This window comes from Ascaphus truei, chromosome 15 (assembly GCF_040206685.1).
Source record: "Ascaphus truei isolate aAscTru1 chromosome 15, aAscTru1.hap1, whole genome shotgun sequence".
Classification (NCBI taxonomy): Eukaryota; Metazoa; Chordata; class Amphibia; order Anura; family Ascaphidae; genus Ascaphus; species Ascaphus truei.
The window spans coordinates 45,753,853-45,778,503 of NC_134497.1; the positions used below are offsets into that span (position 1 = coordinate 45,753,853).

A 24,651-nucleotide genomic window follows, 5' to 3' on the forward strand; every position below is an offset into this window, starting at 1 on the left:
GGGGCGATCCCATGTAACCGTCCAGAAAACAACCTGCCCTAAAGAATGGAATAGTCCAATGGGCATTACTAAACTAATGTAACTTTGTTAATAGTAAAGATGTGCCTGGTTTATATGTTGACACTTGATTATAAGTTTCATTATGGATGTCTGAATGGGTTTGTCAATCAAGTGGGTTTTTTCTCCCCCCTTATCCAACCCTGTCCTTATCAGAGACAATAAAGATAAGGTGAGAGGAGCGGGGGGGGGGGGGGGGGAGATGGGGGCTCTGCCTGTGCAAACTCTTGTAGAACACACAGTGACATCAGACAGATGGTAATCACCCCCCTCCCAGGTCTCCGCTCAGCGGGTTTACAAGCTCGCAAAAAATATTTAAAATACTTATAGGTGTCAGATGTTGGTAAAAGAAAAAAGTATCAATTATCCAAATATGACCCCTTAACCATGTCACTGCCATTAGTACACTTTGCCCCTAGGAGGGACTGACCCCTTAACCATGTCACTGGCATTAGTACACTTTGCCCCTAAGAGGGACAGACCCCTTAACCATGTCACTGCCATTAGTACACTTTGCCCCTAGGAGGGACTGACCCCTTAACCATGTCACTGCCATTAGTACACTTTGTCCCTAGAAGGGACTGGCCCCTTAACCATGTCACTGCCATTAGTACACTTTGTCCCTAGGTGGGACTGACCCCTTAACCATGTCACTGCCATTAGTACACTTTGCCCCTAGGAGGGACTGACCCCTTAAACATGTCACTGCCATTAGTACACTTTGCCCCTAGGAGGGACTGACCCCATAACCATGGCACTGCCATTAGTACACTTTGCCCCTAGGAGGGACTGACCCCATAACCATGGCACTGCCATTAGTACACTTTGCCCATAGGAGGGACTGACCTATTAACCATGTCACTGCCATTAGTACACTTTGCCCCTAGGAGGGACTGATCCCTTAACCATGTCTCTGCCATTAGTACACTTTGCCCATAGGAGGGACTGACCTATTAACCATGTCACTGCCATTAGTACACTTTGCCCCTAGGAGGGACTGATCCCTTAACCATGTCTCTGCCATTAGTACACTTTGCCCCTAGGAGGAACTGACCCCTTAACCATGGCACTGCCATTAGTACACTTTGCCCCTAGGAGGGACTGACCCCTTAAACATGTCACTGCCATTAGTACACTTTGCCCCTAGGAGGGACTGACCCCATAACCATGGCACTGCCATTAGTACACTTTGCCCCTAGGAGGGACTGACCCCATAACCATGGCACTGCCATTAGTACACTTTGCCCCTAGGAGGGACTGATCCCTTAACCATGTCACTGCCATTAGTACACTTTGCCCCTAGGAGGGACTGATCCCTTAACCATGTCTCTGCCATTAGTACACTTTGCCCCTAGGAGGAACTGACCCCTTAAACATGTCACTGCCATTAGTACACTTTGCCCCTAGGAGAGACTGACCCCATAACCATGGCACTGCCATTAGTACACTTTGCCCCTAGGAGGGACTGATCCCTTAACCAGGTCACTGCCATTAGTACACTTTGCCCCTAGGAGGGACTGACCCCTTAACCATGTCACGGCCATTAGTACACTTTGCCCCTAGGAGGGACTGAGCCCTTAACCATGTCACTGCCATTAGTACACTTTGCCCCTAGGAGGGACTGACTCCTTAACCCTGTCACTGCCATTAGTACACTTTGCCCCTAGGAGGGACTGACCCCTTAACCATGTCACTGGCATTAGTACACTTTGCCCCTAAGAGGGACAGACCCCTTAACCATGTCACTGCCATTAGTACACTTTGCCCCTAGGAGGGACTGACCCCTTAACCATGTCACTGCCATTAGTACACTTTGTCCCTAGAAGGGACTGGCCCCTTAACCATGTCACTGCCATTAGTACACTTTGTCCCTAGGTGGGACTGACCCCTTAACCATGTCACTGCCATTAGTACACTTTGCCCCTAGGAGGGACTGACCCCTTAAACATGTCACTGCCATTAGTACACTTTGCCCCTAGGAGGGACTGACCCCATAACCATGGCACTGCCATTAGTACACTTTGCCCCTAGGAGGGACTGACCCCATAACCATGGCACTGCCATTAGTACACTTTGCCCATAGGAGGGACTGACCTATTAACCATGTCACTGCCATTAGTACACTTTGCCCCTAGGAGGGACTGATCCCTTAACCATGTCTCTGCCATTAGTACACTTTGCCCATAGGAGGGACTGACCTATTAACCATGTCACTGCCATTAGTACACTTTGCCCCTAGGAGGGACTGATCCCTTAACCATGTCTCTGCCATTAGTACACTTTGCCCCTAGGAGGAACTGACCCCTTAACCATGGCACTGCCATTAGTACACTTTGCCCCTAGGAGGGACTGACCCCTTAAACATGTCACTGCCATTAGTACACTTTGCCCCTAGGAGGGACTGACCCCATAACCATGGCACTGCCATTAGTACACTTTGCCCCTAGGAGGGACTGACCCCATAACCATGGCACTGCCATTAGTACACTTTGCCCCTAGGAGGGACTGATCCCTTAACCATGTCACTGCCATTAGTACACTTTGCCCCTAGGAGGGACTGATCCCTTAACCATGTCTCTGCCATTAGTACACTTTGCCCCTAGGAGGAACTGACCCCTTAAACATGTCACTGCCATTAGTACACTTTGCCCCTAGGAGGGACTGACCCCATAACCATGGCACTGCCATTAGTACACTTTGCCCCTAGGAGGGACTGATCCCTTAACCAGGTCACTGCCATTAGTACACTTTGCCCCTAGGAGGGACTGACCCCTTAACCATGTCACGGCCATTAGTACACTTTGCCCCTAGGAGGGACTGAGCCCTTAACCATGTCACTGCCATTAGTACACTTTGCCCCTAGGAGGGACTGACTCCTTAACCCTGTCACTGCCATTAGTACACTTTGCCCCTAGGAGGGACTGACCCCTTAACCATGTCACTGCCATTAGTACACTTTGCCCCTAGGAGGGACTGACCCCTTAACCATGTTACTGCCATTAGTACACTTTGTCCCTAGGAGGGACTGACCCCATAACCATGGCACTGCCATTAGTACACTTTGCCCCTAGGAGGGACTGACCCCATAACCATGGCACTGCCATTAGTACACTTTGCCCCTAGGAGGGACTGATCCCTTAACCATGTCACTGCCGTTAGTACACTTTGCCCCTAGGAGGGACTGACCCCTTAACCATGTCACGGCCATTAGTACACTTTGCCCATAGGAGGGACTGACTCCTTAACCCTGTCACTGCCATTAGTACACTTTGCCCCTAGGAGGGACTGACTCCTTAACCCTGTCACTGCCATTAGTACACTTTGTCCCTAGAAGGGACTGGCCCCTTAACCAAGTCACTGCCATTAGTACACTTTGTCCCTAGAAGGGACTGACCCCTTAAACATGTCACTGCCATTAGTACACTTTGCCCCTAGGAGGGACTGACCCCTTAAACATGTCACTGCCATTAGTACACTTTGCCCCTAGGAGGGACTGACCCCTTAAACATGTCACTGCCATTAGTACACTTTGCCCCTAGGAGGGACTGACCCCTTAAACATGTCACTGCCATTAGTACACTTTGCCCCTAGGAGGGACTGACCCCTTAAACATGTCACTGCCATTAGTACACTTTGTCCCTAGAAGGGACTGGCCCCTTAACCAAGTCACTGCCATTAGTACACTTTGTCCCTAGAAGGGACTGGCCCCTTAACCATGTCACTGCCATTAGTACACTTTGTCCCTAGAAGGGACTGGCCCCTTAACCAAGTCACTGCCATTAGTACACTTTGCCCCTAGGAGGGACTGATCCCTTAACCCTGTCACTGCCATTAGTACACTTTGCCCCTAGAAGGGACTGACCCCTTAACCATGTCACTGCCATTAGTACACTTTGCCCCTAGGAGGGACTGGCCCCTTAACCAAGTCACTGCCATTAGTACACTTTGCCCCTAGGAGGGACTGATCCCTTAACCCTGTCACTGCCATTAGTACACTTTGCCCCTAGGAGGGACTGACACCTTAACCATGTCACTGCCATTAGTACACTTTGCCCCTAGGAGGGACTGACCCCTTAACCATGTCACTGCCATTAGTACACTTTGCCCCTAGGAGGGACTGACACCTTAACCATGTCACTGCCATTAGTACACTTTCCCCCTAGGAGGGACTGACCCCTTTAGGTTCAGGTTTATTTATAGGATGAAGCACATATGTGGTGAGGCTTATCCCATTACACTCCAGTGATCCCAGTCTCACCTGTAGTGGGCCATGTCCTGCTCTGTGACCTCCTCCCTGCCCCTGGCATTGTGTCCTGGCAGCAGTGCACTGAAGACACACAGCGGGTACAGCAAAGTGATCATGGAGAAGCAGTGTCACAGGGAAGAGTCTCCCTCACACACCATCCTGTGCATGATCAGCTCTGACACATGCACCGACACTTCCTGGTTGCCAGATGGAAGCGCTGCTGGGATTGGCTGCTGCAGTCTACCCACTGGTTGGTTATGTGAGTGCTTGCTTGCTATTGGTTGCGAGCGAACGATGACGCACCTTAGGGGACTGAAGCAGTGGTCGCCATCCTTGGTCCTGGCAGAAAGCGGTCACATTTCAGAGAGACAATCCATGCAATATCCTACGTGTGTGTTTGTGTAAAATAAATCAGTTCCGTGTTATTAGAGAATCCTTAGTGCATATTTTTTATTTTTGAACTATTAATGCCATTTTTAATAAGTTTTATTTAGCCCACCTCCCCACCTCCCCAGCAGTGCAAAATCTTCGTAACACTTTCCTGTTTATGATCATTTGTTGCCAATGTTCCCAGCAGTTTGGGCTGCAAACTGTAACAATAGATAATGTTACCTTAGTAATATAAGGATACATTGTAGCTGCTGAGTTACACTAGCTGAAGGATTGATTTGAAGGTGAAAGGCGGCCATTTAGTGAACCCAGGGAAGCAGGATCTTTGCTGATCGATAACGGGAGAACGAATCAGTTTAGAAGATATATATTCTTTTTAAGTGCCGCTTGGATTCCCTCTTTAAATCACACAGTCACTGTGTATCTAAAATGTGTGCACACACATGCACGCACGCACTCACACGCACTCACACGCACTCACACCCACGCAGTCACATATGCACACACACACAAACGCACAGCTTTTTTGGGTGGAAAAAAAGGTGAGGGAAATCTGACGTGAGGATGGGACCCGGGGAGGGAATTATTCTTGAACATGCGCAAGAATATACATATTTATTCATATTTCAAAATCATTTAAAATCTATGTTATTATTTATGCAAATAATAATTATTACAGTCTAATTGTTTTATAAAACATAAAAATTCGGGTTGTTTTTTTAGATTATCACAACAACGCTACAAATGATACCACGTGGTCTATGAAAAAAAGAACAGGAACTGCGTTCCACTGCAAAAAATGCCGTGTGTGTACACGTGTACACGCACCCACGCACCCTCGCACCCAGGCACCCAGGATGATCTCAGGAGAGCAGATTTGCGGTGCCTTTTCTAAACTCCATATATTGATTATGAAATTATTAGGAATACTAACTGGGTCAGAGGGATAAATACTTCCCACTCCCTATAAAAACACCACTATAATGACACACCCACACACACACGATACATTCCATCAATTAATATCGGCACCAAAACACGCATACAATGACGTATCCATATAGAAGCATTTATACTTGTGCATTAAGACACACCCTCAGCCTCAGACACATATTTGATTCGACCCATTCTAATACTGTATATACATCATATATTTCCTATATATACTCCTAGGACAGTGGTGCGCAAACTAGGAGGGCGCAAGATTTTCCAGGGGGAGCGCGGGGGGTTGCAGAGGCCCCGGCCTTTCCCGCAAGGCTTTTAAAGTAAATGCCGGGAGATCGTGTGAAGCCCCTGCAACGTCCCTTAGCTTGTCTTCAGCAAAGCGGCGTCAAATTACGTCACGTTGCGTCATTAGACGCCAAAGACAAGGTAAGGAGGGGGCGCGAGCAGGGGGGGGTCAGGCAGGGGGCGCAGCGGGGAGAGTTTGTGCACCCGTGTCCTAGGATATAGGAGCCGTTAGGGGAGGCATTACAGAGAGGCCTAGGATATAGGAGCTGTTACAGAGAGGCCTAGGATATAGGAGCCGTTACAGAGAGGCCTAGGATATAGGAGCCGTTACAGAGAGGCCTAGGATATAGGAGCCGTTAGGGGAGGCATTAAAGAGAGGCCTAGGATATAGGAGCCGTTAGGGGAGGCATTACAGAGAGGCCTAGGATATAGGAGCTGTTACAGAGAGGCCTAGGATATAGGAGCCGTTACAGAGAGGCCTAGGATATAGGAGCCGTTACAGAGAGGCCTAGGATATAGGAGCCGTTACAGAGAGGCCTAGGATATAGGAGCCGTTAGGGGAGGCATTACAGACAGGCCTAGGATATAGGAGCCGTTAGGGGAGGCATTACAGAGAGGCCTAGGATATAGGAGCTGTTTTAGAGAGGCCTAGGATATAGGAGCTGTTTTAGAGAGGCCTAGGATATAGGAGCCGTTACAGAGAGGCCTAGGATATAGGAGCCGTTACAGAGAGGCCTAGGATATAGGAGCCGTTACAGAGAGGCCTAGGATATAGGAGCTGTTACAGAGAGGCCTAGGATATAGGAGCCGTTACAGAGAGGCCTAGGATATAGGAGCCGTTACAGAGAGGCCTAGGATATAGGAGCCGTTACAGAGAGGCCTAGGATATAGGAGCTGTTACAGAGAGGCCTAGGATATAGGAGCCGTTAGGGGAGGCATTACAGAGAGGCCTAGGATATAGGAGACGTTACAGAGAGGCCTAGGATATAGGAGCCGTTACAGAGAGGCCTAAGATATAGGAGCCGTTAGGGGAGGCATTACAGAGAGGTCTACGATATAGGAGCCGTTAGAGGAGGTGTTACAGAGAGGCCTAGGATATAGGAGCCGTTAGGGGAGGCATTACAGAGAGGCCTAGGATATAGGAGCCGTTAGGGGAGGTGTTACAGAGAGGCCTTGGATATAAGAGCCGTTAGGGGAGGCGTTACAGAGAGGCCTAGGATATAGGAGCCGTTAGGGGAGTATAAGATTATATACAGCGCGCAGAAGAATGGAGAATGTGTGAATGGCACTTCAGGGGTCTGTTTTATGTTTTAGTGGATCTATGCTACGCTGCTTTCTCTTCCCATTATATGTCACTGATGCAACTATTACATAAACAATTGCAACCCACGGCTACAAAAGGAGCCTTCAGTTCTATCAAGATATAATATCTGTGTGAGTCAGTATTGGCAGTAAGGGCAGTTAAAATGTGGAATTTATTACCCATGGAGACTGTGATGGCAGATACAATAGATTTGTTCAAAAAAAGGTTGGACATCTTTTTAGATGGGAAAGGTATACAGGGATATACCAAATAAGTATACATGGGAAGGATGTTGATCCAGGGAGTAATCTGACTGCCAATTCTTGGAGTCAGGAAGGAATTTATTTTTCCCCTTATGAGATATCATTGGATGATATGACTCTGGGGTTTTTGTTTGCCTTCCTCTGGATCAGTAAGTATAGATATAGGAGAAAGTATCTGTTGTCTAACTGTAGCATAGGTTGATGGACTTACGTCTTTTTTCAACCTCATCTACTATGTAACTATATGTAACTATGTAACTATGAGTCTGCCTAATTTAAAGGAGCACTATTGAGTTGATTATCACTGCACTGCATGATACAGATGGGTTACGGTGTTAGCGAAGACCTCCACAATAAGGGAGTTTTTCCTTCTAACCGTCTTGAGTAATTCTGATATTGGCTTCTCTCGCTGACAAATGTCCGTTATCATGTGCATGTCAAAGTGAGAGATATACACTGTCTGATCTTTGACACCGTTTCTTCTTTTTTGTATTTTCTATTCACATACTGTGCACGAACTGTTGGAGACCAGCGCCAAAGAGGACACGTTTCCATAAAGACAGCTGGAAGGATCTGGACAATCCGTGTGACCTCAAGGCTGCAGGACTCAGAATTAGAGATGGTATTGTATGTTTTTGTCATCCCGGGTTATTCCTGTTTGAGGTTGCATATATCATATATTAATTATCGTTATCACTTTGGGTATAGCGCTGAGGTTGTATTTCATCCTGCGTTACAGGGAGCTGTTCGGGGAGGTATGGCAGCGAGGCGTTACAGGGAGCTGTTGGGGGAGGCGTTACCGGGAGTTGTTGGGGAAGGCATGGCGGAGAGCAGTTACGGGAGGCGTTACAGGGAGCTGTTGGGGGAGGCGTTACCCGGAGTTGTTGGGGAAGGCATGGCGGAGAGCAGTTACGGGAGGCGTTACAGGGAGCTGTTACGGGAGCCGTTGGGGGACAAATGGCGGGGAGCTGTTACAGGAGGGGTTACCAGCTGTTGGGGGACGTATGGCGGGGAGCCATTAAGGGAGGTTTTACAGGGAGCCGTTGGGGGAGGCATGGCGGGGAGCAGTTACGGGAGGCGTTGGGGGAGGTATGGCGGGGAGCAGTTATGGGAGACATTGGGGGAGGCATGGCGGGGAGCAGTTACGGGAGGCGTTGGGGGAGGTATGGCGAGGAGCCGTTACAGGAGGCGTTACAGGGAGCCGTTGGGGGAGGCATGGCGGGGAGTAGTTACAGGAGGCGTTACAGGGAACTGTTGAGAGAGGCATGGCGGGGAGCAGTTACGGGAGACGTTGGGGGAGGTATGGTCGGGGAGCCATTACAGGAGGCGTTACAGGGAGCCGTTGGGGGAGGCATGGCGAGGAGCAGTTACGGGAGGCGTTGGGGGAAGTTTGGCGGGGAGCCATTACAGGAAGCCGTTGGGGGAGGCATGGCGGGGAGCAGTTACGGCAGTCGTTGGGGGAGGTATGGCGAGGAGCCATTACAGGAGGCGTTACAGGAAGCCGTTGGGGGAGGTATGGCGGGGAGCCATTACAGGAGGCGTTACAGGGAGCCGTTGGGGGAGGTATGGCGGGGAGCCATTACAGGAGGCCGTTGGGGGAGGCATGGCGGGGAGCCATTACAGGAGGCGTTACAGGAAGCCGTTGGGGGAGGTATGGCGGGGAGCCATTACAGGAGGCGTTACAGGGAGCCGTTGGGGGAGGTATGGCGGGGAGCCATTACAGGAGGCCGTTGGGGGAGGCATGGCGGGGAGCCATTACAGGAAGCCGTTGGGGGAGGCATGGCGGGGAGCAGTTACGGCAGTCGTTGGGGGAGGTATGGCGGGGAGCCATTACAGGAGGCGTTACAGGAAGCCGTTGGGGGAGGTATGGCGGGGAGCCATTACAGGAGGCGTTACAGGGAGCCGTTGGGGGAGGTATGGCGGGGAGCCATTACAGGAGGCGTTACAGGGAGCCGTTGGGGGAGGTATGGCGGGGAGCCATTACAGGAGGCGTTACAGGGAGCCGTTGGGGGAGGTATGGCGGGGAGCCATTACAGGAGGCGTTACAGGGAGCCGTTGGGGGAGGTATGGCGGGGAGCCATTACAGGAGGCGTTACAGGGAGCCGTTGGGGGAGGTATGGCGGGGAGCCATTACAGGAGGCGTTACAGGGAGCCGTTGGGGGAGGTATGGCGGGGAGCCATTACGGGAGGTGATACAGGTGTGTGTAACAGCTCCGTTTGTCTTTACATTCATTAAACCTGCCGAGTTTGGCATTAACCTTGGCGCTCAGGAGACCAGCGCGCAGAAATTAGAAACTGAGATGAGAAGCTTTGTACATTTAATGTTGATGCAAAACTAACATCAGGAAACCCAATCAAGAAATAAAATCACATTATAGGGACTATTTTGAAACATATCCAACAGCAGCTGAAATAAAAACAGGGATCTTAAAAATAAAGATCAGACAACACAATTCATGTTTTATATCGATTTATTTTTAGCCAAACAGAATTATTACTCGAACAGATGCTACCACTATAATGTGTGCGTGTACGGAGACGTGTAGCACGTGTCAACATTTTAAATGAATTGCTCGCTGGCAGTGTCCAGCCGGCAGCCATTTTAAAACCCCAAAAAGGTCATAGGTATCCAATGAATTGTGGGGCTGCCAGGCTGCTGGAGACTGGTACTGAGCTAGCCCCTGGTGTAAATGGGGTGGACAGGCAGCAGTTCCTGGGGTATTAAGGTTGTAACCCAACTCCTGCACTTTTATAGGGGAATGTATAGGTTTTGTAGCAAGAAAAAAGGTTTTTAAAATGTAAAATAAACTACATAAATAAAAATATATAAGCGTGTCCTGTGAAAGGAATTATATACACACACTAAAAATAAAAACACAACAATGACATTTTACATTTTGGGGGGGGGAAAAAATCAATAATCTTGACGTTTCTGATGTTCTTTACAATCAAGAGAGGATGCGGCGCATCAAGATTCATTGCTGCGATGGAAAACGCCAGAGGCGTTGCGTTACGTGCTGTCCCAGAGGAAGCAGAAGCCTGGTGGTTTTTGCAATGAATCTGCAGTTTCTCCGATGCACCTGGTACCACCGAGGGCGTCCCGAATCCCATCCCCGCTGTGAGGACGCCGCTGTCCTCATTCCACAGTGAGCTGGACGCTGTCACTCTGATCGTGTTTCCGAGCTGAAAAAGATAATGAGGAGTCTGCACAGTATATTTCTCCATTCTTTCTCCTCAAAAAAGGAGCAATTCCTCTGACTCGTTTTCTTTTTATAGGGTGGGAATCCGAGGTTCCCCTGAGCCAAAAAAGCAGCTATTCTCATCTCCGGGGACTCCCCAGTTCCCAAGATATTTACCGGTAAAGTTATTGGGGTTTAAATTGACCTCAGAGGAAGCAAAATGGGTGCCAAATATTGGGCCAATAGGAAGCTGCAACATCATGAGCTTCCTATTGGATGGTCATCTAAATCCCCTTCAAAAACCAGGAAGTGATACGGGTAACTTCACCAGTATCTCAGGAACAAGGGGGTTCCCAGAGCTGAGAACAGTGCAGTTGTGTTCTGGAGGACCTCCCGGTTCCAGGTACGTCATGGCCCAAATGCTCGTTTTCCAGGGGCTGATCGGAAAATGCGACGTGTGGTGCTGCGTAACATCCGCGCCATCAGATACATTTCCTCTGACATCCCGGGAATGGCTCGGACTCACCTATGTAATACATTTCCTCTGACATCCCGGGAATGGCTCGGACTCACCTATGTAATACATTTCCAGCTGCTGACGCAAGCGAATCTTCTTCATGTCGTCATAGAAGTTGGAGTCCGATGCGGCTTCCACCGTAGGCGGCACAGTGAAAATCCTCATGATCCTCCTCTTATTCCTAGCGGAAAGCAGCGCTTGTTTACAAAACGATCCCCAATGCCTCCTGCCTTAAAAACAACGGCTATTTCCTCTCCCAGAATCCTCTACTTGTCTCACCCTCACGGTTCATTGGATTCTTCAGGGCAGCCACAAGGGGACAGGGAAGGGCAGGAAGATGGGCCTGACCTGGAAGTCGGACGCAGCTTCCAGGATTGGCAGGGCCTCTCTTTCTGCTGGGCCCAAGCTGAGGAGGTATGCCCCGTGGCAACACCCGCTTAATATGCAAGCACCCCGCACACTGAATAATAGCCTGGTCCTGGGACTTGGAAACCCTGATGGTGGGACCGGCCGGGAGTTTCTCCCTGTTAAGTGAGGGCCTGGAATTAAAGCTCTATCTGATACAATCTGCCATGTTATTCTAGCCCAGGAATCAGGGACTTTCACGACAGGTTGGGGGAGGGGGGGGGAGAGTTGCAGGAATGTGGAGGGATGAACTTTGAAAAGGTAAAGAAAAAAAAAGGCAATAAACTTTAACTCACTTTCTAGCATACATGAAGAGTCCAAAGCTGACCAGAATGACTATCAAGTACACGTTGGTGGCCTCATTCCATGCTTCATGTACGGAGTAATCGATAGAACCATCATCAGCCATTACACCGTATTCTCCTGCCATACCCCTGTAAGGCAAAGAGAAGATAAAGGGTCAGTCCCTCCTAGGGGCAAAGTGGACTAATGGCAGTGACATGGTTAAAATAAATAAATAAACTGGCACCTAACATTTCAAATACATGGTGAAAAACCTGACCATATAAAGTCCAGTCGTGTTGAACTAGGAATCCTCTGATGAGTCTTGATGGTTGTATTAGAGTGGTGACGTGGGGATTCTGCTCCAGAGTGGAGCCGGAGAGGCACGTGACCATACAACAAAAGCTCACAGCTCGTGAGGTGTTAATCTCAGGAACGATCGGTGGCGGCGGTACACGCGGCAGCGGGAACCAGCCACCCACTGGTGGAAACATTCGGTTTCCTGGTGTGGACACCATTCCGGGAGAACTTTCTGCATCTTGCATTCTGTAAGTAGGGTTTCAATTTTTCCCTATCTGGAGCAGAATCCCCACGTCACCACTATAATACAGCCATCTAGACTCATCAGAGGATTCCTAGTTCAACAGGACTGGACTTTGTTATATGGTCAGGTTTTTCACCATATATTTGACATTTTAGGCACCGGTTTATTTATTTATTTATTTCTGTGTGCGATTTGTAATTCGTTTGGTGAAGGTGTGTAGTGTAGGAGAATGGGGGTGCGGGTGGTGAATGGGGCTTATGATAAAGGGGGATGAGGGTGCTGTGTGAGAGTGGGGGGCGGGTAAATGTGGAAGTCAGTATGATGTGTGAGGGTGAAGTATGTAAGATGAGGTGGGCGAGTGTGGTGGGTGTAAGCGATAAGGGGGATGAGCGAGGTCTGAAGAGCAGGGGGGCCCTGAGATTTTAAAAATCCTTCAGGGCTACTACACCTGCTCAAAAAAAGGTGTAGACCCACTAAATTAGATGCTTCAGTGGGATCCCCTAAAACATTAGGTTCCCCCGGTTTACTCCCCAACGGGATCACACACTTAAAAAACAAAAATGAGGCACTCACTCATAAAACATCAAATGGTCCTACATACCAAAGTGGGATTGCACTATTACAGCCAGGATCCGACGCCTACAATATCAGGTGCCAATATATAATTTAAAGGGATGACATTTTAAAAACTTCTGGCTCTCTCACATCATCAGGTAGCCATGTGTGCTTCATGCGGGATCACACTCATAAACAAGCTCCAAAATGGATCAGTAGGGTGAAAGATGGACAATCTGGATTTTAATCCTCTTCAATGTCACCAGGGGATCTACCCAGGGGAGTCATCCTCTCAGTAAACACGACCCCCCCCCCCCCCCCACGCATCCCCCACATTTTATTGGAATCCCCTTCTAAATAATCAGGAACCTTAAAAACATCCACTGCCCCATCACTTTAATGGGGCCACCCTCTAAATTATCAGAACCTCTAAACTTTAACTGGACCCCCTCTAATAATCAGGTGCCCTTTATAACATCAGCTGCCCCCTACACTATAACACGGCCATTCTAAACAATCGGGAACTCCTACATTTTAATGGGGCCACCCTCTAAATAATCAGCCCCCCCCAAAAAAACAATCTGCCCCCTACACTTTATTGCGATCCCTCTAAATATTGAGGGACTAAAACAGCCACAGCCCCTGCATTGTAACAGGCCTCCTCCTTCTCCTCTGTGCAGGGTGAGAGAGGGGCAGAGCAGTGTGATCCCCTGATCCCAGATCACTCACCAGCTGTGGGGTGATCACTGCCTGTGTGGGGCAGGCTGAGTGTGTCACTGCCTGTGTGGGGCAGGCTGAGTGTGTCACTGCCCCATACACCTCCTGCTCACATTCACTTCCTGCTTCATGGGGATGAAAGCCGCTCTCCCATTGGTCACTCCCCCTGAGCCCTGATTGGTTAATTGTAGAAAAATCCTGACGTGTGTGTGTGCCTCAATGCTGTGGGTTTGCAGTGTGTGTGTCAGTGCTGTGGGTTTGCAGTGTGTATGTGTGTCAGTGCTGTGGGTTTGCAGTGTGTGTCAGTGCTATGGGTTTGCAGTGTGTGTCAGTGCTGTGCGTTTGCAGTGTGTGTGTCAGTGCTGTGGGATTGCAGTGTGTGTGTGTGTCAGTGCTGTGGGATTGCAGTGTGTGTGTGTCAGTGCTGTGGGATTGCAGTGTGTGTGTGTCAGTGCTGTGGGATTGCAGTGTGTGTGTGTCAGTACTGTGGGTTTGCAGTGTGTGCTGTGGGGTTGCAGTGTGTGTCAGTGCTGTGGATTTGCAGTGTATATCAGTGCTGTGTGTCAGTGCTGTGTGTGTCAGTACTATGGGTTTGCAGTGTGTGTGAGGTTGGAGTGTGTGTGTCAGTGCTGTGCATTTGCAGTATGTGTGTGTGTCAGTGCTGTGGGTTTGCAGTGTGTTTGCGTGTGTGTGTCAGTGCTATGGGTTTGCAGTGGCACTTTAGTAGCTAAGAATACTACTGTATTAGTCTCTTGTTAGAAGTCCATAGGCGAATGGTAATAGGGGAAAAAAGATGAATATAGTGAAGTACTATCAATGTGAAATAATACCAAGAAGTGGGTTAGTAAGATACACATTTATACTTCTTAGTTAGCAGCTTTCTCACACCAGTGTTAGTCCATGGGATTTTCTTCTAGTGTCCTCTGATCCTCAGTTGGTTAGTTATAAAAGATAAAAAGAGCATACAGCATATAGTAACATAGTTATGTCCTCCAAGGTTAAGCAAGGTTACAGAATGGCTTTGTGCAGTGCTACGCTTTCAGTGCGTTGCAGTCCCTTTCTTGCGGTGATAATACGCCGGAGTGTATTGGAACGCAATGTTTCAGTCTCTTCCAGCACAAAAGGATTTCAAACGGTTATTTCGGGGATAAAACCCGCTATGTACAGGTGTCCGCAGTAAAACTGTTGATTTTTTTCTGGAGCAAAATGCTTTTTCTTCTGGTCCATTTTTTATTTACCTCTAATATTCTTACTATTTCCTTCATTTTATTAATCAACGTGTTTACATGTTTTAGGAAACTTTATGAAAGTTTTAATGTTTGTTTTTCCCGTGGGGCCTGAGCTAACCAATGTTGTGTAGCGTTCACACATCCCTTTGGGGCAAACCTGGTCCTCTGGAAAAGGTGTATATTGATGATGTGCTATTTGTTTGACAAGGAAGTATCAAGGAACTAGATCTCTTTTTAACGTGTATCAATGATAATTACCTGAATCTAAAATTCACTTCCAAATGGAGTCATCAAGACGTTTTATTTTTAGATCTAGTGATCTATACAGAGAATGATATAAAGACAACGTTTTTTTTAAAGTGAAAGGTCTTTCGTGGCAATGACATCCACAAAAATCTTATAGGGGAAAAAAAAACTGAAAATTGCCCCGAAAATAATGGAAGTGAAGCGGAAGTAACTGTCACGGTAACTTATGACAGGATATAATATACACCAAATAACTGGGTTGAACTGAAGACGGCTGAGATATAATAAAATAATTTATTCCTTAGATAGGTGAAAACAGCAGATAGTACAAATAACAAACAAGAATTACACTTACTTAGGGGATGGGGGAATGCAGAAGTAATCAGGAATCTTGATTAGCAATTCCACAGCAATCAGGCATCAATAGTTGGCATAAAAGAAGACAATCAATATAGGGCTGACATCAGTTTATATATCTTTTCAGCCCTATACTTACTATTGAGTGCAGGCTATTGGAGAACAATTACCTGCACCCAATCTCTAACGTGGGAACATTGTTAACCCATGCCCCCCAGCTAGATGGCAAATGCATACTGGGGCCCTGGGGGTCTCATTTCTGTAGCCCCACACCCAAGTCAGGGGCGCCGGCCAGTCTACCAGATGGGGTATCTGGTCAGGATACTCTTTGTAGGTGTGAGTTATAGCACCTACAAACCACTCAAGCCCGGCACTTCTCCGCCCTAATGTATACAGCTAGGGAGGATGAGCCTGTGATTAGGGGGTCTGTTTGTAGACAATAGGTCGCCTCTCTGATCATTTGCATTCCACAAATTGCAGAAATCTTCGCGGGCTTTTATGCCCGCTTTGAAACACAGTACAGTATTTAATATAAAGACATATTAAAATAATCGGTTCTGTTGGGCCCAGCGGGTCAAAATGGGCCAGTCCTTCATGCCGGAAGTGACTCTCCATTGTGGCCAAGTTTCAGCCCGTTGCGACCTTCCAGACCGGAGTTATACAAATGCAAGTTAAAACTTTTATTTCTTTAGCACAGGATTCTCCGCTTTAAAATAAATCTCTGTTTTTCACTCATTTCCCATTGAAATCAACGGGCTCTGCCGCCATAGACTTTCAATGGGGAAACTCCGCCATTGGCGTCTATGGGTTTCGCCGCCATAGATTTTCAATGGGGAAATTCCGCCATTGGCGTCTATGGGACTTCTCCGCCATAGCCTTTCAATGGGGAACCGCCGCCATTGATGTCTATGGGAAAAATCACTAATCTTTACAGCTGCCCATACTCTGTCTGGTTGGTCGGAGAGGGTCGGAAATGGACCTGCAGTCATGCCGGAACAGTGACTGCATGCACCCCAAATGCCGGCCCTCTGGTCCTTCCAGAACCGGAGATATGGGCTTATACTTTTCAGGGTTTCGGACTTAGCCGTTTTCTCGCGCTGCTCTTCTCGACGCCATTGAAGTCAATGGCGCGACCCGCTTGCCTAGCGTAACCCTTTCTGGGGGTCCTGGATTCTTGGACCCAGTGGTGGTCAAGTGTGGGGGTGCCTAAGAGCTAGGGGCAAAAATAATTTTATTTCTGGGTGCCCTAGAACTCGGGGTTCCCACGCCACTTCAAGTTGAACTTGACCTAATAGTGATGAAAGCTCTTTTTCAGACATTGTTTCTGCTTCTGCGGTTTTGCGGTTTGGATGGCTGCCAACCTGTTCCTGGAGATCCGCGTCGAGGAATCCCCATTGAAGTAAATGGGTCCATTGACTTACAATGGGAAACCGCCGCTCTTCCTCTCGGACGCCACCTGCTGGTCTTCGAGGGAAACAGGTCAAAAACCGCTGGATTCGCCATTGAAATGAATGGAGCTGCAATGGCGGCCTATGGGACCCTGCAAAATGGAGCCTGAAAAGGCGGGAACATTAAACAAAGGGCTATAATCACTTCCTAGCTATTAACCCTTGTCCTCCCGGATGGATCCCAGTGTGTGTGTGGTGCAGACACTTACATGGTGATAATACATTATAACAGGGGAACACACATTTTCATGTTGCAGCAAGGTAAAAACCACATTCCTGGACCGGAGTCCAGTTAACCCCTTGCCTCCCTGGTGAGGTCAGGAGGTGGCCAGATGGGGTGCAACCCCTTTAATACCGGGCCAATCTCCCTCTCCCCCTACAGTAACGTCATTGTAGTTTGTTGGCTGCCTGCTGGGAGTTGTAGTTTGGGTGTGGATGCCAAGCATCCAAAGGCAATCACAAGGGAAGGCCCCAGTGATTACAAATCCCAGCAACCCCTGCTATAGCTGACAGGCACTGCAGTCTCTGTAAGGCCGTGCCTATAGTGCCGTCGAAAGTTACGTTTCGCCGGGCCGCGGCGTTCCGGCAATTTGATTTGTTCAAGGGCCGTCACGTGACGGCCCTTGAAAAATCAAATGTTGCTGGCTTCAGGTTTTCGCGACGTTTGTCGCCATCGTGTGCACTATAAGCGCACTCGGCGGCGGCAATGTATTTGTTTTCGGGCGCTAGCACTATAAGCGCGGTCTAAGCTGTCTGCTACAAGAAAGACACACACAATTAAGTAGCGCTAATTAGGTGTATTAGATAAATGTGGAACAGAATAGTGATGAATAAGTGATAGAAAATATTGATATTTACAGGTCACATCAAATATTTATAAAATATATACAAAAAAAACCAGAACAAATCAGCGCAAGAACTAGCAGAAGGGTGATTATATATAAATGTGAATAAATAGAATACAGTGAAATAAATAAATATCAGGTAGTGATCAAGGAGAAAAGGCTAGTAGGCTGCAGCTCTAATGAGGATATGCCTATCCTAGGTAATTTGGAAAAAGAAAAAAAGCACAATCCTGTGTAGCTGTAAAAAATCTGGATAATTTTTTTTAAAGCAAGAAAAGCTAGGTTGCTGGACATACAGATAAAAACAAACACAATGTATACAATGAAACACAATGTATATATAAAAACACAACAAAATATATCATATTGAGGGAAAAAAATGATAGATATCCAAAAAAATGTCCAATAGATCTATTGTGAGGGAGTGATGATTGCTGTAGGTGATATATCACTTGAATGCGTAGCCAATGAATGTAGCAACAAATGAGGAGTATAGGACAGCCGTGAAGTGGATAAGTGTTGGTAAATAAAGTTGCAGTATCAGGCTGATAGATGTCTTCTGTTAGATGGATAACTGGATAACAACAGATAAAGGCAGAAGGGGGTAAAGGAACGGTCACACCAGGTAGTGTATCTGCGATGAACCTCAGGGGTCCCCGTGTCCCTCCGTCAGCTGCACTGGCGATGCCACGCTAGAGTTGATCACGTGATGCTGATCCGGGTAACACTGGAGACGCTGTCCTGCTTCCTGTATACCCCACTCAACAGCCAACAATCTTCAGTCTAGGAGGTTGCACAACAAGTTGTGTGATCTCTGATGTGTCCAATAGATGCCCGACTCCGCTACACAGAGACAAAAACTGCAGACTTCAACTTTTTCACCGGTATGTACTTGAATTGTTCTCTCCACTCCTCACTCGTTACTCAGCACTCCTCCCACAATCAGCTGTTGGACACAGTGACGTAAACCTACGCGTTTCGTCAGCTGTTGCGCCGACTTCTTCAAGGGTGTGTCCTAGGGAATTGGTGATGAGCCTTTATAGGGCTAATTCAATCAATCCTGATAGGTCAATTCGGAGGGAAACATGTATAACTATAATTCTTCAACAGAAGTACATTAAAGGGAAATCCAATAATGAATGCTTAAAATAGACCAAAATAAACCACAAGAAACTTAATATATAAAATATAATTAAAATAGTGTAATATAAAAGTCATAGGATAATCTTTAAACCAATATTCAAAATATGTATAAAATTAAAAAACATGTTAAATTAGAAAAAGAAAATATTAATGTATAACTAACTTATAAAAAACAAAAATAAAATATAATTTACATATATGAAAATATATATAAAAAATATTTTTCCTATAAATGAATATAAAGTTATTATATAAATAAATTAATTACCTTAAAAGTAATCATAAACTTTTATCAATAAAAAAATCAGAAATTCACTACTGTATAAACATACATCCACATATATTATAAATGTATGCATGGATGTATATACACACATATACATGCCACATACACCATCCAACCAAAATGTGGGTGAATAACTAAAACATACATAAATGTATAGATATATAAAGGATGTGTATGTAACATGTATATATAAACATGTTCTCAGTAATTATTTTGTAATATTAGTTAGTGAAACTCAAAAAAGGATGAATGGGCAGGCAAACTGGGAAGGAAAAAATTGACAATAGACAAATTTTCATTCAAACCACCGGGTGTCAAGCTATTAAGCCTGAAAATCCAGTAGGTTTCCCTACAAGAGAACATTTTGACCCTATCTCCTGCCAACACAGAAGATGTAATGTGTTCCAGACCCATCACTTTTATACCATCAGTAGATTTGTTATGACACAAGAGATGATGTCTTGACAAATTGTGGTTAGTGATACCATTCAAGACATTTCTCCGGTGCTCTAAAAATCTAGTGGAAAGGGGGCGTGTAGTGCAGCCTACATAATGTAGGCCGCAAGCTCAATGAATAAGATATATAACAAAGGTAGTTTGGCAATTAATAAAGCCTTTAACCACAAATGTCTCACCATTAGAAAAGGATGTGAAATTCTTTTGTGTTACTAAAAAAAAGTACACATAAGACATCTCCCTCAATTGCATCTGAAATTTCCTGATGGTTTGGTAAACCTAAAATATAAAAAAAAGTAATAAAAATAAAAGTATATATATATATATATATATATATATATATATATATATATATATATATATATACTTTTATTTTTATTACTTTGTTTACACAGTTAAGTTATGGTGGGTGAAAACTTATCCCTTGCTTTATTTTGGCATAGCCAGTATAACCAACCCCACACTGAGGAGACCCATTAAGGTCGAAACAGTCTGTCTGTGGGTGGGTGGGTTTGCTGGCTATGCATCTGAACCCTGGCTGTGCTCAAAGCTGTGTCCATGCAGCAAGCTTAAGCCTATAGGGAACTATGTGTATGGTTTTGAAGCAAAAGGTGGCACTGTGTGTATTCTGAAGCCAGGGCCACGTTTGATGTGTGAATAGTCCCTGTGGCAGGACGGCCTGTAGCCAAGGTCATGGAACAGTCCACACGTGTAGTTTCAGGATAATGAAAAATGTTCAATGGCTTTATTTCTCCACAGTAACATAACATGCGGGTACACTGTCCCTTTAACAAAATAAATCCTGCTCCACGATGGGAGAAAAACTGACTAACACAGCAGACCTATCTAGCAGGCTGGCTGGCTAAACCATAACCAAACCTTCAGAGTCTTTTAAGCAGTCATGAAAACAAATGAAACAAATCTTACTTTGGCTGCAGTACTGTAAGTAGTGTGTTGTATCCTTCTGGCTAGCAGCACATCTATCCATGTGCTCTTGTCTGAGGGAGCCAGCTACTGCTGGTAACAAGATCCTTTTCTACCTTTCTGGCTCTCAGGTGTCAGCTTACTTCCTGACTACCCAAGTTCCACCTGAGTTAACCCTTATGAGTGCTGGATGAAGCACTCAGACATATGTCTCCCAGGCGTAACTGATAGGAGTTGACTTCACTCTGTCACATACCTCCCCTGTTTGTGTGTGGCTAGTGTCCCACACGGCTGAAGCCCGACCCTCCACTCCTTCCCTTGACAAAAAAAAATCAGCATTTCCATGGTCCTTTCCAGGTCTATGCTGAATATCAATCGAGAAGGGTTGGAGGGCAATATACCACCTGGTCAACCTTGGATTTGTGTCCTTCATGGTGTTTAACCACTTCAAGGGTGCATGGTCAGTGACCAGGGTGAAGTGTACTCCGGCGACATAATGTCTCAAGGCCTCAATTGCCCATTTTACAGCGAGGCACTCCTTCTCAATAACGGAATACCTCACTTCCCTTGGGAACAGCTTCCGGCTGATGAACAGTATGGGGTGTTCAACACCATCAAATTGCTGAGACAGCACTGCTCCCAGTCCTACCTCTGAGGCATCCGTCTGGATGATGAAGGGCTCTTTAAAATCTGGGCTCCGAAGAGCGGGGCCCTCTGACAGGCACTTTTTTAGCATGTCAAAGGCGTCTTGGCACTCCCAAGACCATTTAACTTGGGTTGGGGCACTCTTTTTTATCAGATCTGTTAGGGGTGCAGAAATTTCCGAAAAATTGGGGATAAACCGCCGGTAATACCCTGCTAACCCCAAAAGGGAGCGGACCTGTGTCTTTGTCTGTGGGGTGGGGACTTCCTTTATGGCGGCTACCTTGCTAGCTAGTGGCCTTACTATCCCTCCCCCAACGGCATAGCCCAAGTACTTTGTAGTGGATTTACCCAGGGCACATTTTTTGGGATTTGCAGTCAGCCCTGCTTCTCTTAAGGACGTTAGGACTGCCCTTAACCTTTTTATATGAGACTGCCAGTGTCTGCTATAGATGACAATGTCATCCAAGTAGGCCGCGGCATATGCCCTATGGGGTCGTAGTACCTTATCCATTAACCTTTGGAACGTGGCTGGAGCCCCATGTAATCCAAATGGCATAGTGACGAATTGGTATAAACCGAGAGGGGTGGCGAAGGCAGTTTTGCATTTGGATTCTTCCGCTAGAGGTATCTGCCAATATACTTTCGTGAGATTTAGGGTGGAGATATACTCTGCTTTACCAAGCGAATCAAGCAATTCATCCACCCTAGGCATTGGATATGCATCAAATCTGGATACAGCATTTACCTTTCGCAGATCTACGCAAAACCTCACCTTCCCATCTGGTTTAGGGACCAACACGATAGGGCTACACCATTCGCTGTGGGACTCCTCGATCACGCCCAATTCCAACATGTCTATTATCTCCCTCTCTACCAGGTCTTTTCGGCCCTCTGGCAATCTATAGGGACGGGACCGTACTTTTACGCCAGGTTCTGTCTCAATCCTATGGGACACTAAATCAGTCTGCCCTGGCAGCTCAGAAAAAACATCTGAGAACTGGTCACATACATCAAGTAGGTCTGACCTTTGTTCCGTTGTTAACTGCTCTCCCATGGGAACCTGATGGTCAGTGTACGTACTACCCTTTGGAAGCTTTGGACCCAAATCCGTCTCTCATTCCCGAGGGTGAATGAACAGCGATCTCATCGTTTTCCAGTGTTTCAGGAGGTTCACGTGGTAGATTTGTTTACCCTTCCTGGACCCTGGTTGAGAGATCTCATAGTTCACCTCCCCGGTGCGGCGGAGAACTTGGAAAGGACCCTGCCACTTCGCAAGGAGTTTACTCTCTGATGTTGGTAGTAGTAGCATCACTTGGTCCCCAGGTTGGAAGACCCTCAAGCGAGCATTTTGGTTGTACTGCCTCTCTTGACATTCTTGAGCAGATTTGAGGTTTTCCTTTGCAAACTGACCTATCATGTCTAGGCGGTTTCTAAGGTCTATGACATACTTAAGGGTATTCTTGGAGGGGGAGGGCTCCTCCTCCCAGGATTCCTTCAGTAGGTCGAGAATACCCCGAGGTTGGCGTCCATATAGGAGCTCAAACGGGGAGAAGCCTGTGGATGATTGGGGAACTTCTCGTACCGCAAACAACAGGAAAGGGAGAAGTTCATCCCAAGCTCGCTTTTCAGTGTCCACAAACTTCCTAAGCATAGATTTTAAAGTACGGTTAAACCTCTCTACCAATCCATCAGTCTGAGGATGGTAGACCGATGTCCGGACGGATTTTACCTCCAATAACTTCAGGACATCCTGCATTAACTTTGCCATGAAATTTTTTCCCTGGTCAGTTAACATTACTTGGGGAAGTCCTACCCTAGAAAACAGTTCTAACAGCCTGTGAGCAACCTGTTTAGCAGTGGCTGATCTCAGAGGGAAGGCCTCAGGATATCTGGTGGCATAAGCAACAACAACGAGTATAAATTTATGTCCCTTCGCAGAGGGTTCTAAAGGTCCGACCAGATCTACCCCAATTCTCTCGAATGGGACGGCTACCAAGGGCAGAGGAACCAAGGGAGCCGGCTTCTGTCCTTTTTGGCTAGTTAACTGGCATTCAGGACATGTCTCACATAGTTTCATGATGTCACCATGTATGCCTGGCCAGTAAAACCGGGACGAGATGCCGTCCGTGGTCTTATCTCTGCCCAAATGACCACCCCATGGGACAGTATGGGCTAGGGTGAACACTGTTTTAATCAACCCTTTAGGGACTAGCATCTGTCGAATGACCTCCCCTGTTTGTGTAACCTTATTCACACGATATAGTATGTCATTCAACAGTTCAAAATGTGGAAACACTTTTACACCTTGTTCATCTATTATCTTGTTGTTGACCTGTACCACCTTCTCATATTGTCTAGCCAGAGCTGGGTCCTCCCTCTGCCTCTGATGGAAGTCAGGAAGATCCAGGGCTGGCAACACTCCCGTATCTATCTGTTCCCCACCCTGGTCATCCCCGGCCATGACCTGCAGTCCTTTGGGCTGACTAATGTTACCAAAAGTCCCAGCCTTTCTTAACCAGTCCTCTTTTCCCGCACGTCTCTGTTTACGTGTCTTTGGGACATGGTGTCTACGGGGGAAAATCTCTGGGGAAAAAGGGAACAAGTCTCCGGGCTTCTCCAGTACCAGAGAAGTAGGCTCTGTAGGAGTAGGGGCCAACAATGTTTCGAGGTAGGGCCAGTCTCGGCCAAGTAGAACAGGAGCAGGTAGCCAGGGGGCAACTCCCACTAGTAGGCTAGCCTCTTTATCCTGGATACGTAGTAGAACGTTCGCCGTCGGGTATCTCTTTGTATCCCCATGGATACACTCGATATTCCAAGGAGAGTCATAAGATAGTCTATTGCTTGGAATTTGGCCCCCTAGGATCAGGGTTTTTCCAGAGCCCGAGTCCAGCATGGCGTTTAATTTTGTCCCCTCCAGAGATGCTGGGACTAACCACGGATTGTGGTCCCCTCAGAGACAAGCTGTGGCAGTGGTTCTGCCATATGAACAGTCCATCTCCTCATCTCCTGAGTCCGCAAACTCGGTCGTCCGCGGAAGCTCTCGACGGGGCTCGGTGTTTGGACCTCTCCGCTGTTGGATGGGGTCCTCCCTTCTGGTTGGTGGGGTTATCCTCTCCACCGAGTGGGTGACAGGAGTCCAGGTTCTCGGGGAATACGGTGGGTGGCGGCCTCCCTTGAGTGATCCAGTGGCCTCGGACCCAGGATGGGCGTCTCTGCGGGAGTTTGTACCAGGAACCCTCCGAGATGGGAAAGGGTCTTCCGATCGGGTTGACTGGATCTCCCGAGCTGGCGGGTTGTAGACCCCTCGATTGTCTGCTTTCCTGCCTCTAGCATCACCGGCAGCAACTGGTGTTTGCACGGACCGTTCCCAGCTATCCTGTTGGG

General features: G+C 47.2%; 3 protein-coding genes across 6 annotated transcripts in view; all 3 read right to left on the reverse strand.

The window, feature by feature from the left end:
* The window catches only part of EDEM2 (ER degradation enhancing alpha-mannosidase like protein 2), a 42,155-nt gene extending 37,649 nt beyond the window's left edge, over window positions 1–4,506 (reverse strand). The window contains exon 1 of the mRNA XM_075572487.1: window positions 4,316–4,506. Coding sequence (XP_075428602.1) covers window positions 4,316–4,419 — 104 coding nt within the window. The 5' untranslated portion in view covers window positions 4,420–4,506. The remainder of the gene's footprint in view (window positions 1–4,315) is intronic.
* Window positions 1–24,651, reverse strand: part of LOC142466893 (uncharacterized) — a 659,285-nt gene that overhangs the window by 393,373 nt on the left and 241,261 nt on the right.
* On the reverse strand, window positions 9,943–13,853 carry SMIM19 (small integral membrane protein 19). Of its 4 annotated transcripts, XM_075572504.1 has the most exons (5): window positions 13,752–13,835; window positions 13,701–13,721; window positions 11,887–12,024; window positions 11,242–11,366; window positions 9,943–10,672 (listed from the first exon to the last, which is right to left on the reverse strand). In XM_075572504.1, the coding sequence occupies exons 3-5, from the start codon at window positions 12,018–12,020 to the stop codon at window positions 10,626–10,628; spliced, it is 306 nt and encodes a 101-aa protein (XP_075428619.1). In that variant the 5' UTR covers window positions 12,021–12,024; window positions 13,701–13,721; window positions 13,752–13,835; the 3' UTR covers window positions 9,943–10,625. The 4 variants fall into 4 exon arrangements, with proteins under 4 accessions (XP_075428619.1, XP_075428617.1, XP_075428618.1 ...); XM_075572502.1 differs by having other exon boundaries at window positions 13,701–13,853; XM_075572503.1 differs by having other exon boundaries at window positions 11,195–11,366; window positions 13,701–13,853.

Excerpts from the sequence above, each read along its gene's own strand:
- SMIM19 (XM_075572502.1), bottom strand. The coding sequence starts at position 12,020 with ATGGCAGGAGAATACGGTGTAATGGCTGATGATGGTTCTATCGATTAC. Across the intron at positions 11,367-11,886 it reads CTCTTCATGTATGCTAGAAA|GAATAAGAGGAGGATCATGA; the intron begins GTGAGTTAAAGT and ends GCTTTCCGCTAG. Across the intron at positions 10,673-11,241 it reads GCTGGAAATGTATTACATAG|CTCGGAAACACGATCAGAGT; the intron begins GTGAGTCCGAGC and ends TATCTTTTTCAG.